The 14,076-nt window shown below is 40.2% G+C and overlaps 1 protein-coding gene across 26 annotated transcripts in view; it reads right to left on the bottom strand.

Moving 5' to 3' along the window:
- LOC100702788 (neurexin-1a) overlaps window positions 1-14,076 on the bottom strand; it is a 248,608-nt gene that overhangs the window by 130,001 nt on the left and 104,531 nt on the right. For 25 of the 26 annotated variants that reach the window (XM_019366989.2, XM_019366978.2, XM_019366980.2 and 22 more), the window contains 2 exons: window positions 9,238-9,441; window positions 66-188 (listed from right to left, as the gene is read on the bottom strand). In XM_019366989.2, the coding sequence (XP_019222534.1) occupies window positions 66-188; window positions 9,238-9,441 (327 nt within the window). Of the gene's footprint in view, window positions 1-65; window positions 1,512-9,237; window positions 9,442-14,076 lie in introns of those variants that run through there. The other variant, XM_019366995.2, reaches the window with a different exon arrangement.

Genomic DNA, 14,076 nt, shown 5'->3' with positions numbered 1-14,076 from the left:
TTATTTAAGTTTACATATGTGAAAAACTACTACATTACGTCAAATAAAAAGAAGATGAGAGGTACCTTCCACAGGTGGAAGATCATCTACGGTCAGTTTCAAATTCTTGCCCCTCCTGAACACACGTACTGTGTGCCACTCATTATCGTTCAGATTCTGACCCGCAAAAATAGTCTCTGGACCTTTGCCTGCAGGACAGTCCAAACAGCGGTTAACACACACACATAATACAGACACACATACACACATCCATAACAGAGAGGTTGATAAAAGTAGAATAAGAAAGAGGGAGATCAAAAGGAAGAAAGTGTGAATGGATGAAGTAGTTGGACAGAGGAAGAAAACATTAAGGTAAACATAGTTAATGGTCCATAAAAACACATTTTGACTTGCATTTGCAGCACTGATCGCACCATTAGATAAGGCATCAAAATTCTGAATTCTCCCTGAACACTATTTTCTTTGAACCAATAGGAGGGAGGCAATAATCAGATGCTGTAATATATTCACACTAAGTGTTTTCTGTGAATGCATAATGTGTGAGCTTTGAGTTAAATGAAGACACAAATATAACCTTTCTATACCACTGACGTTCTCTTTCTTTTGAGATTTTTTAAAATTCCTATCATGCCACTTGGTGGCAGCAAATAACTACCAAAAGGCTATGACTGGACAGGCACTTAACAACCCAGTATCACTCTCCATCTTGTTTACCTACAACAGTGCAGGCCAATATTTGATTTCCCCCATGTCCACCACATAAAATGAAATAGTGATGCAAAAAGAAACACCTGCATAATGGAAGTATTGTGGTTGGCGGTGAGCAGAGAAAAAAAGGAACAAATAAAAAACAAAACAACAAAACAGACCATTTTAGCCCTCGTGCTAATCGTACAAAAACAGGAAATACAGAATGTGCTTTTTATCAGCACCCTTTGAAATAATTGATGCTCTGGAAAATGGAGAAGGTTACTGAAACTGCACAGATGCCATTTAAAAAAGCTAATGAATCCACTTTATTAAATCAATAAATGCTGTTTCCCATAGTGCTGCAAATCTGCCTTGCAAGGATTTACACATTTGTGAAACTTGTATTTAACTGAATTTTGAAACTGAGAAATTATATCAAATTCTTTCTTAAATACACAAGACTGTGAAAAAGTTTTGAGCCACCCATCATGTTAGTATATTTTGCTTCCAAGGAGCCAGACTTTCTTCTAATTGTTTAATGCAGTCTTGAGCAATGGTTGTCCAGACTTTTTAAAGGTCTTTCCAAGTTTTTCTTTTGACATTGTCAATATCTTTTTTTTCAGTTCAGTCCTTGCGTCTTAACATTTTCTGAAGCCACTTAAAACTGAATTGTGAAACCAGCATCAAAAAGCCCCCCCGGCCCTAAAAAAAAGAAAAAAAAAGTATTGCAAAACACAAAATTTGTTCCCATTTGTTTAACTGAATTTACCAAAAATGTCACAAATAAAACATTTTTGCGACAACAAGGTGATTCTTGAAAAGCTTTTTGCTGAAAACTCTCAGCATGGTGCGCAGCTCATCTTGAGAACACTGGACAAGTAAGGGATAAAAGGAAAAGTGTTAGACCTGAAAAATGATCTATAGCAGATCTGAAAAGAATTTCCGTAAGAAAAAAAATCCAGCAAAGACCTGACACAGGATCAGAGAGCTGCATTTGGCCCTTCAATAGATAGATTTACTGTTCGCCAAATGCTCATCAGAAATGCACTCAGTGGAAGGGTGGCTGTCAAGAAGCCACTCTTAAGGAAGGGAAACAGGGAGAGAAGGCTGAGGTATGCCAAATTACTAATGAAAATGTCTTATGGAGTGATGAATCCACATTTGACACTTTTGGTTCAAATCAATATCATTATGTTTCTACAGTACAGTCATTTGTAAAACACAGTGGAGGCTTGGTCATGGCTTCAGCTGCATTTTAGCCAGTGGTGTTTTAGATAAGTACATTTTGATTCACTCTGCAATACCATCTTGAAAAGAACCTGATTGGCAATGACCTTTCAGCATGACAATAATCTTAAATACACTGCCAATGCAGTAAAAGCATATCTGCATAGGAAAACACACAGTGGAACACTATCAGTAATGGATTGGCCTCCCCAGAGCCCGGATTCAACATTGAATCACAGAACAGAACAAAAACGCAGCTAACATCCAAAGAAGAGCTTTGAATGCCCTTCAAGAAGCCTGAAGAACATTTCTTGAAGTCTACTCAAAGAAATTACGAGAAAGCTTGCCTAAGAGAGTTCAGGCCGCGTTGAAAAATAAAGGTGATGATAGCAAATACTGACTTTCAAGCTTGCTAGAATTGTACAAACTCCACATTATATTTCTATGTATGTTTGCTCATGTTTCAAAGTGGTATGGTGGAGTGAGGTGAAGCTGTGTGATGAGTCCAATATTTTCCAAAATTATTTTTGAAAATCAGAAATGCCACATCTTCTGACTTCTGAGAGGAGCCACCCAGCTTATTAACAGAGGACAGCAGAAATGATACAGGGGTAAAATACACATTTATGAATGCAACATCCAATCTTTCCATCTATTAGAAACATCAGGTGCATGAAATTCTGTTTAAAACGTATATTTTACACATCTTCCTAACTGTCTTTAGAAACACGTTGCTTACTAATAATATCACTTGAACATTTTAAATATTCTGATTATTTTGTCATCCAGTCCTGAAATCAGCATATTATATGATAGCGTATCATATGTGTTATTGCTTGCAGTCATTAATGGGTTTGTAGAGAACCCCTGTGCCAGAAACTCAAGGAGAGATTAAGAATCAGAGCTAAAATCAGAGAAACTGCACCAAATCTCTGTGATCTTATCAGAAGAATAACAAGTCTCTCCAGGATACATTTCTCCATTAGGAAATTCCAACATTGGTCCAACTAGGGCAGCATATTATTTTTTCATACAGCCTTTCTTAGATCATCTTGAATTGCTATACAGCTCTGATGTTCCCCTGCCGGGCACACATAACCAAAAAAAGAGCCCAATGAGGTTGTGCCACAGTGACGGTATTAAAACCCCTAGGCTCTGGACACCTTGCCTATACTGCTCGGTGCATTTCAGATGGGTTCCAGATTCATTCGCCTGAACCATTTATGGCTATTTATTTCCTGCTTTTCTGCAATCTTCAAAGCTCCATTGCAATGCGTATGCAAATCTGAGGGTTCCAAAGTACTGGGACACACTCAATCCGAGACACAGTTCTGCTCTGTAAGCACCAAACACCAGGGCAGGATTGAGACCAGACGACCGGCGAGGGATTAAGGAGGAGAGATATGAAATAATGGGATGGAGTTGGACTTGAAAGCGTGCTTGATCTTTGCCTTCTATCATTCTGTTCTTGCTGCTCTCCAAGAAGAAAAGAAAGGCAAGAGGAAAAGAGGTCAGTCATATCAAGAAGCACAATCCTGCATAGCATTTACTACTGCTGGACCTGTTTTTTTTCTGCCTTTAGTACAATCTTTGGTCCAAACCAACAGCTGCTGGCCAGACATTAAGGGGCTTTTAGTCCAGTCAGCGCTCTCTTGTGCCCTCACAGGCGGTGATCTATCTAAAGTGATGGATCTACAGTGATCTCTCCTTGCCTCACTGACTTTAGACCCAAGGGAACAGTGAAGAAGTGTGGCACAGGGCAGCATGAGAAGATGTGATTATCCAGTCAGTCAGCTCTGGCAAGCTGGATGACAGCTCGGACACTGGTGCTGCATGCCCCGACACTGTGACTCACATAGGTGGGGGGAAGAGGAAGTCACTGACCAAGCAGCAGGCCACTACACCGGATTACCATCAACAGATATATCAAAACCAGATCAACGCGACAGGGAAAGCTTTACCAGGATACCTCCCTACGGAACCTGCCATCTAACCAGCAGTAACAACAATGCTGCTGTGAAAATACTTTTGTACAAGCAGAGGTGAAACATTATTAAAACGATAAATGATTTGTTTTCGAATTCATGTTAAACTGCTAAATACTGAAAGGCTCAAATTGCCACGACATTACTGAGACTAGCACTGTTTAGCAATAAATGACATGGATAATCATGTCATATTAAGTACTTCCTCCCATGACAGAAAAGTCCCTATTACACTGTTAATTTCAAAGGATATTAGTTATTTCCCTTAATTTAAGAAGCTATAGAATCCCGCAAGAACTTTATTAAAATTAGCTCCTTAATTTAAAGAATATTGCAACGAATAAATTAATAAGGATGTAAAGCTTGTTGCTTTTCTTAGAAAACACTACAGTACGCACTCCAGTCATTTTATATAGCCCTCTTTTTATTTTCATGATTAATTAATTTACACTATTATTGTTCCCAAAGTCCTCCTGAACAGCTCTGCCTTTACTTGTTGCCAGATTTATACCCCCCTTTACCTTTCTGAGCATAAAATATAAGTGAATATCATTAAACTCTAGTTGAAATTCCTACTCTTTATGGTAAGATGAGAGCTGAGCATTTATAATGAAGTAGTTTGATTACTTTTCTGAATGTAGACGCCAGGAATTAGTGCGAGTCATTTGGCTGAGAAGGCAGGATGCATGCATGCATGCTCCCCTTAAATCACTCTCCAACATATGATGACTTCAAACAAGAAAACATGTGTTGCATCTGTGTTTAAGAATCTCCTCCTTTACATCAAATAAGCCACAACAAAGACTAACGTATGGATAAGATTAATAACAAGAGGAAAAAGCACCTTGCAATGCGGCTAAAGAAGATCAGAAGTGAATGAACACATTACGCTAAGGTGCCCTCATCAGCATATCCTGGTCTAAACTGTGACTTTCCTGCAGTCCAAGCTAATAAATAATAGAAGAGCAGACTCACAGACCAAAAAAGCCAATCTGTCACAAGATATTTCTAGTTCATATTTTCATCTTGTTGTCACTCAGTGCCTGTTAATACTGTTTAAGTCGAAGTGGCAGTGTTTTCTTCAGACAGCTCTGGGCAGCCCCAGGGAGCCTAGGTCCCTAATTGACAGTGATGTGTTCTTTGAGTCGGTGTTGAAATTCTTCATCCACTAAGCTGACCGGAGCCGCAGCGCCTGACAAGACACATTAATTAACATAGAAAAAAAGGGGACAAAAATAACAAACGGAAAAAAAAAATTGAATTAAATGCTAACTCTTCATAAGTGGAAACGCACTGGCTTAGCAAAGTTCTTTCCAAGAACTTCAATTAAACATTTTCCTGTGACACAATCAGGTCTGGCTCTATTAAAGGAAGGCTTGCTGTCCCCCGTCTTGTTCTTTTTCTTTTACTCAAACATTTTGCCTTCAGCATAACGTTACATTAACAAAATCAAACTACTTTTCTTTGAAGCTTAAGCACATTTACAGCTTATATGCCAATATAAGCATTGCTTTAATTTGCACATATGGCACCATTATTTTATAAAGAATAGGGAACATTAAAAAAACCCCAAATGAATTCAGATTAACACATTATTTATTTAGCTAACAACTACATTAACCATTTTACCTACCATATGGCTCTTTACTTTCTAGCACTAAGCAGTTCCACAGTTTAAAGGATTATCCTTCCCTGCTCAATTTTACATGATGCATAGATCTCAAAAGATTTGTACATTTACAATGTTAAAATAAATACACTGATAAATATTAATTTTGTTAAGAATGTGTTAAGAATATTTCAGACTGAGAGAAAAAGAGAAATAAATCCAAAACGCAAATATTAGCATAACAGCTGATGATTATGTCTTCGCACTAAACCAAGAATGACCTTTTAAAGCAGTGGATTGGGGGAATTAGAGCTTAGAGCTATTTATTTGCATACACAAACAAGGGATGCATTGAAGATGCACAAACAATGCTATTTAGCATTTAGAAAGGTGTTAAGAAGGGCTGGCTCACAGAAGCATGTCTAGAGGTCACATCATGTGATTCTGTGCGGAGGCGTTTTGTTGTGTAAGTCTCCACTTCTTCATCAGTCAATGACCTTCAGCTACTGTAACACACACGCACACACACACAAACACACACAAAGAGACCTAACACTCTTGGTTTCAGAGAACAGTTTGTCCTTCTATACAGTATGTGGCAGTCTCTAGCACACTGTTATGGAGCTTAAACTTGCTCATTTCTGTTGTTATGTGCCAATACCGAGAGTGTCTGCCACTTCAGAATCATTAAACAGGAAAAAAAAAAAAAAAGGTGTATTGCGAGCCAGACAAGTAATTATTAATTCATCACTGTTCCTGAATAATAAATGTCAAGGATATTTACCTCCCAAAATATTGCAATGTAACCTCTTTGTTCAAGCGCACACATACACAAACACGCACACACATCCAAAGTGAATCCCACAAACAAGATCTGCTCTCTCTCCCTCCCTCTTCATCCCCTTCTTTCTGCTCTGTGAGGCAGGTTAATGAGAATAATAAAATCACACTCTGTATTTCCTCTGTGCTTTGAATGGCCTCATCAATTTGCAACTGCCGTGAAACGCAGAAGAAGAAAGAAAAAAAGGAAAGCAAGGAGAAGACTGAGAAATTGTGCAAAATACCTGCCTTGTGGTTTATGTCAGTGAGTGAAAAGGTTCATTAATTAGAAACAACCCAGTGTGTAGAATCACAGCTGACTATTATATTTGGGTTTGTAATTAATTCAAGCCTCCCTCCATCCCTCCAGGAATTTCTTATTTTCCAACAGCTGGAATTTGGTATGATGACACACAATGTCAATGCAAGGGGCGAGTCAGATTTCAGTATGTTTTTTAACATCATAGCTACATTTTTTTTTAACAGTCGCAAAATATAAAGCAAGCATGGCTATAAACAACACTTCTAGGGATGGGGAAGAATAGATGAGAGATAAATTCATCTTTCAACGTTACAGCTGCAGACATCATTAAAGCATACAGTCCACCCCTCTGGGGACACACACACGGACACCGTCCTTCATCCGATGCTCTCAAATGTGATCGAATGCGCAGCAAACTTGTGAAAGTGCTGCAGTGTAGCCTTAATTTTCACCTAACCATTACAGTTGATGTTTAATTGTATGGCAGTGCTATGTTTATCCATGAGATATGTTTTACATACACCGAGATAAATTCTTTCTTTTTTTTAATATTATTTTCTTATGAGAGCGTCAGATTTTGGTCAGGGTCATGCAGGGCCAACTGGAAGGTATACCAACTCTCTCCCCATCTGTCTCCTGTGCAAGACAACTTTAAAGCACTGTCCCTTTTTGCTACTTTGTTACATGACTTATCAATGTTACATCTTTAACTAATATCAATAAGCTAAATTGTACAATTCAAAATTAAATAGTATTCTTATTTCTCAAACAGCGGGGAAAAAACAGCCATTAATTATATGTACTCGAGTGCTTCCTAAGCTCAGTTTGAGATACTTTACTTTTGTATCCTGTTTCCCTACTTCAAAATACTCCACTTTTTAGTAAGCAAGTAAAATTAGCTCCACCTTAGCCAATATTATGATGCTGAATGATGTTGCACTAATGATAATAACACAATAAAATAACATCTATTCCACTAAGAGCCATTCAACATGTTTTTTTTATTTCATGCACATTTTAGTGATAATAAAAAATATAGTCAGGTTATATAAAACCACCTTGTATCATATAAAGCAGATTCATTTCTACTCTATTATTCTATTCTCGTACTGTATATGCAATTCATAAGTTCATATTTCATGTGGTAGCATACTCAAAACGTCCATTCTGCATAAGCGCATTTTCCAAATAAATTAAATCTTCTTCACCGTATTGATTTTAGTATTTTAAATTGTTATGTGGATCATTTTAATTAAGTAAAATATCTATATGCTCTTCTTTAGTCTTTACTACACAGCTGTTTTCTTTGACGGTAGCAAAAAATGATTATCTTGATTCCACTGTGATAACTTAACTTGGCGTTCCTGCACTAAATACCCAGCTAATCTTACTCTACTCCCACTACTGTTTCTGAATTCTGCTTCACTTCTTTTCTTTCTTCAGGCTAAGTTTGTGTCGAGTTCTAAGAAAGGTGACCCAGATCGAACTCCCTCCCCTGCTTCCCATTTGGCCCTGCTTGTCATGTGTTGTCAACCGCAGCAGAAAAGTGGTCGCAAACAGCCAGAGACCAACACAAGCCTACCCTTACAGGGAATGCTCTGCTTTTTGAAGGAGGGACAAGGAAGACAGGCATCGAGGGCTGAACCTGACAGACAAACTAAAAAAAAAAACCTAAAATGTGTCAAAGATAATCCAAAAGAAAACAAAACTCCGTAGCCTGTTGTTTTCATCAGAGGGCATCTTTTTGTAGTCGCAGTAATATGACTTGTCAGCGCTGTCAGTGTGTGGCGCTGTTGTCTTCCATGGTGGGACACATGCTTCCTTGTGGTTGACAGCAGACACAGGCTGTCTACTTTGCATGCACCGCTAAACGGCTCCGCTTAGGGAGCCCATTTCTGTTTAGCCAGTGGAAAGGAGAAATAGATGGCTATCATTTGTGCGCCGAGGCTCTGTTTGAGAGATATCAAACTTTTCACAGGCATCACTGGATTCTTTTCTGAGCAAATAAGCACATGTGCACACACTCGCGCACACAAAAAAACGAAATGTGTTTCTTTCATTTGTCCTCAATTTTCCGTTTTTGCTGTAGGCACGCGAGAGGAAGGGGTGTCTTTCTTTGTACTCATTTAAGACAGCCGCATATTCATGCACGACCATGCATTCCTCCCACAATGATAAAAGTGTTTCTAAATAAAGTGATTAAAGAACAAGTGTGCAGGGTATTTATTGGCCCCAAATAAGGACTGCTTCACACTAGGCAGTCACTAAATATTATAAATGCCCCCATCCTCAGAAGAATTATTAGCTTCCTGGTATGAATTATAACTGGAAATACAGAATACAGCAGCATCTGCACTGTAAGCTGCACATTTTAAGCTGATCTGAGTCAGTTGACGGTACACGCAGTGAGCATTCCCTGCTGGGCATTGCTGGCCGTGTGCTCGACTGGCAGTGAGCAAAGAGCCGCAGAGTCTTGCCATTGAAAGTCTTTACACCATCTCTTTCTATTCAATATATATAAAAAGAACAATTGCTCCGAGTGTGTGTGGGAGAGTAGGAGTATGTATATGGCTATGTTCCCTTAAAAGCGGTTTCTAGCTTAATTTGACTTATCTGCCGCAGCGTGTGTACATCCAAGGCATTACCTAAGTTGACAGTCAGCCGGACGCGGCCGCTCTCCAACTCAATACGCAGAGCGTCAGCAGAGTCCCGAGACGTGGTGGCTATTAGGATGCCATAGGCTCGCTGGGAGCGGAACCGCAAAGACACGTCCTCAGCTTCTGTGTGCATCACCACCGGTAGCTGGACCTTCATAAACTTGCTGCCATCGTAGCTGAGGATGGTTGCTTCTGCAGAGAGAAAAAAAGATATGCGATTGGTAAAATAGACCGTAACAGTTTTATGGTAATGCAATGACCGGGCCTGTCAGCTCAGCTTAAAATGATGCCCTTATTGCGGATATTATTTAATGTCGCGACTTTCAGTTTTGATGAAACAAGTGCATTGAATGTAATAATATCCAGTCATGTAAAAGAAGAATGAATACACCATATAACTCAACAGAACAGAGACAAGTACGGTCAGCGTGTCTGGATCTATTTCTTAGACGGGAGTTTTTTTAGAGCTACCTTGCCTCACAGACAGCAGAAACACTGAGTCATTTTGACTGCTGATGAATCCTAAAATTAGTCTCTTAGAAATATAAATACAATATAAAAACTTGCTGAGTAAGTGACTGTTAAATGGCATGTGCCCAGATATGTCCCCCAAAAGCAGTGTGTAAAGACTTGTCAAAGTCTGGCGTCGCATTTTGCTGTGTACTACAGCTGACAGCAAGCCAAACTCTCTCCAAAAGACTGACTCCTGTCTTCCCCGTGCCAATTCAGCTGGTGGACTCGATCACAGAGTCAGTGGCAAGTACATGTTTGGATAATAGTTAAGCTTAAAAAACACAGTCCAAGGTGAAATGAAGCCTTCGTGACAAACAAATAAAAGAAACTCAAAGTCAAAGTTCTCTTACATAACAAGTGGCATCCACAAGTATTTTGTATTTGCAATATAATAGTGGCAAACCATGAAAGGAGAAATTGGTATTGACCGAGGGGAAAAACACTAACGATGACAGAATTGTAATAGTATATGGACCTTGAATATCGAGCTTCTGCTCAGGGTGACTGCATTTACTCAAAGCATTAAGCGGGCCGTCTGGAGAAATGCTGGGGAGATTGTTTAACGCTGGCAGGAGGTTGTAACAACATTTCCGGTAGTGTAACTAAACCATAACCCAATAACAAAGCCATTACTGCAGCTGCAGAGTTGAGCGAGACAGATATAAGGTGAGACTGAGGGACGGGAGATGGAGACTGTTGTGGGTGATAGGGTACCAGTGTACACAAACCACCTCATCACCACTTCCTCGTCACACAGAGCCAATGTCACATCCATCCCCTGGGATAACTCCGTCACATTCCTCACCCAAATCCAATTTCTCCACGCCCTCCTGGGGTATGATGCAGATGACAGGGGCGTGTGACAAACGAGTTCCCACTGCTAAACTGTCTGCTCCCTGCCAGGCAGCTAAAGCAAAGAGCTACATTTGGAAACTGTTAGCCAATGCCAGGGAAAAAACGGAGCAACTGTTCAAGCTTCTCGAATACTTGAAAAATGTGTCACTGTTATACCACCTTGCACCTGGTCCCGATACTTGCAGGAAAAGAATCTGAACTTTAAAAAAAAGTCCCCCTCAGTGTTTAATTATCCTTTGTAGGATCCATTAACAGCAACTGCCTGTTGTTTGGGTGCATGGCAAAAATGTATTACTGCTGCACAATGAGTGGCAGCTCAGAGTGCTGACCTGTATAGAATTCTTGCTAAAGAATTAGCACCTCGCTCTGAAACAAGATCCATTATGCTTGGACGAAACAACACATTAAAGAATAAACACATGCAGCGATGATGCTGAGAACTTGTTAATATATTCCTTTAAATTGTAAAGCATTGTGTCTCCTTAAGGGTGAAGAAAAATGAATCATTTGCTAAATGTACCCTATGCAAGCTCTCTTATAAAAGAAAGACATTTCACATTTCCCTCATCTGCATAATCTTCAGCTTTTTTCCCCACACTGGATAGGAGGATAAAATTAATCACAACTGGAGTAAATATTGCATTTCATCCAAGATGTCACCTTTGCTGAAATTCATATAAGGGACTATCTAAAATGTCATAAATAAGAAAGCTCCAGAATACAGATATGGAAAAAATGGAGGATGACATGTGAGGGAATCATTACCTAATGCAAAGTGAGGACCTGTCAAAAATCCAATCCTGCAAGCCGAGTCATTTTTAATGGCACTCCCATGTTTAATATCAAAATAAATTGAGAGGACTGAAGCCGGAGCTTCTGTCTGTGCCAACCCAACAGGAGGCTGTCAGGGGGGAGATGGAGCATACCAAACTAAACCAAGCATTCATTTTCTGTCTTGTAAAGCTCAATGCAACATTGTTTTCTGATTTTCACAAGAAAACAAGTAGCGATTTGAGGGGGCGTTGGGGCACTTTCAGAGAAGTAACAAACAAGCCTGTACTACTAACAAGGGGTGGGGTAATGGCAGACAGGCACACAGTTCTTCCTGCTTTCTCCCCCCGAGGAGAGCAGGCTCTGCAGGAAGGCTGAGCTGTCAGCTGCATGTCACAGGATTGTGATGTCCCACAGTATCGGGGCACCAGGCTCAACCCAATTCAAAATTTGCCAGAAAACAACTGCCAAAAGGCTTTGGGAAAATATATGTTCAACATCCATAATAAACAGGAGGAAATGGCTTGGAGATATCATAAATAATTCAAGGCAGCTCATGTCTTCTTCACCGCAGCCGTCTTTGAACCCAAGTATAGACAATCCACGAAAGAGACACACTGGCTATTAAAAGTGTGAAAACAAGTTACAAGCTGAGTGGATTTCTTCAGACAGGGAAACAATTTTCTGTGTATGCACAGAGAGGAAGCAGCATCATGGGCCAGCTTCACATCTGCTGCCCTGTGACCATACGGCAACATTATCCGAGCTATGAAATGAGAGCAAAGATGGAAAATAGATCAGCTGAGATTGGGATAATATGCAACTTCAGCGTGTGCAGTATGAAATGGAAGCTACAAGTAGTACAGCTTTGCATTCACTTGCATTCGAATTTTCAGCTGGTCAAGAATGTTAGGACAATTAGCTCATCTCTCAAGGTCTATCCTGCGCTATCAAAATCTTTCAGCCAGAGCTATTCCTCAACATTTCCCTCGAAAAAATGGACCCCCAGCGCTCTTACAGTCACGCTTCTTCCATGTTTTTCACTTTTCTACACATGTATGTCCATCGCTTAAGGGCGCGGGACAACCGGTTCTCTCTAATTTGTGCCTAGATTCAAGTGTGCTGAATGGTGACTAACACAGTGTGCTGTCAAAGGGCACGGCTAAAACATGCTTTAATGCTAACACTCAGCCATATTCCCCTTTAAGGGCTTCTCTCAATTATGCAATAGCATTCTGCACCTCTTGGCTTTTGCTTCGGACCGATGGCAAATGGCTTTATGCTCTGAAAAGCAATAAATGTTCTCAAAGAACAGAGTTTTTCTTTATTTACACTAATTTACATAAGTAGTTAATGCATTGTATTGTTGTGCACTATGCTCTGGAGCAAGGTATTAGACACCTTTTGTACATGCTGGCAATAATACACTGCAGTAGACTCAAGGCTCTACTTAATGATATATCCCTTAAGAGTACCCTGAAGCTGTAGGGCTGCTGTATTTTATACAGTCTTTTTTAAAATATATATTTTGAACTAATAGCATCACTGTCGTATTGGTAAAAGCACAGTGCAAAGCCTCTACACTGCAAATCAGCAAGTTGTTAGGTATGTCTGGTGTACAATGAGCACACTCATGTATCGATCTGTACACTGATCTTCAGCACCGAGCTTTATCCATTGCGGGTATGTTGAAGCACACGTTCAGCTGCAGCCACTGTGAAATGATGCAGGTGCTGTCAGTGCTGGAATCCAGCATGTCAAATCTCATTAGGGAATATGTGCATGTACTACAACACACCTACCACACCATCTGGGAGGCTGCTTTAGCCTCACACTGCAAGACTAATATTTGGGCTAATTAGCAACTGGAGGAACAATGAAGGGGAAGACATTTGGGATGCAAGGGGGGAAAATTGCTTTGTCTGCTTAATTAAAATGTCTCAAAATAGGGCGAATAGCTCCGTGGCTGTGTTCCGAAGATCCACCTCCTGCTCCTTTCACTCGTCGTCGTCCTCCTCCTCTGCCATATGCAGTAGCTGTATTTTGCCACCGGGTGGTACACCATGCATGGATAAGTGAGAGCTGGGGTAATTCTTTTGACAGCTCATCGGCCTGCTGGTGCCTGCTTCATCCTACCAGTGCAGAGGCAATCTGGAGCATTCAAAACAGCTGGCAGCACACCAGAGCCCATCCTCTGTACCACTGCTCCCACTCACACTCTCGCTAATGCCTGTCTCATACACAAGTGCAGAGACAGCCAGAAAATGAGAGTTGGACGGAGAAGCCGAGACACCAGAAGACGGCTCTGGTGTTCAAAGAGAGTACAGAAGGTCACGGTGGAGGAAATCTTTGCAACACGCAGTCTCTTAATGTGGAACTGTTTCAGCTTTTTGTTTTTGTTTTCAGAGCAAAGTCAGGCTGGATTATATCTTTGGACCCAAGAACGCTCTCTGAATAAGTAATTATCTTCCTGAAGAGAAACGATCTGTATCCCTTGCCCACTCCACCTCCCTCATGTACTGTGTCCTAATTCCTGTCAACTCATTAGCTAAAACCGACGTGCACATGTGGAAAATCAAAGCAGCGCGGAGACAAGACTCACTGACACGTTCATCAGATACGGAAATCGACTTTTTTTCTTTTACACTACATATTATTTCTGCTTTTTTTGCTCCTTTTTTAAAAAAT

This window comes from Oreochromis niloticus, linkage group LG13 (genome assembly GCF_001858045.2).
Source record: "Oreochromis niloticus isolate F11D_XX linkage group LG13, O_niloticus_UMD_NMBU, whole genome shotgun sequence".
Lineage (NCBI taxonomy): Eukaryota > Metazoa > Chordata > Actinopteri > Cichliformes > Cichlidae > Oreochromis > Oreochromis niloticus.
The sequence above is the reverse complement of the archived record's forward strand: the minus strand, read 5'-3'. Positions and strand labels throughout refer to the sequence as shown.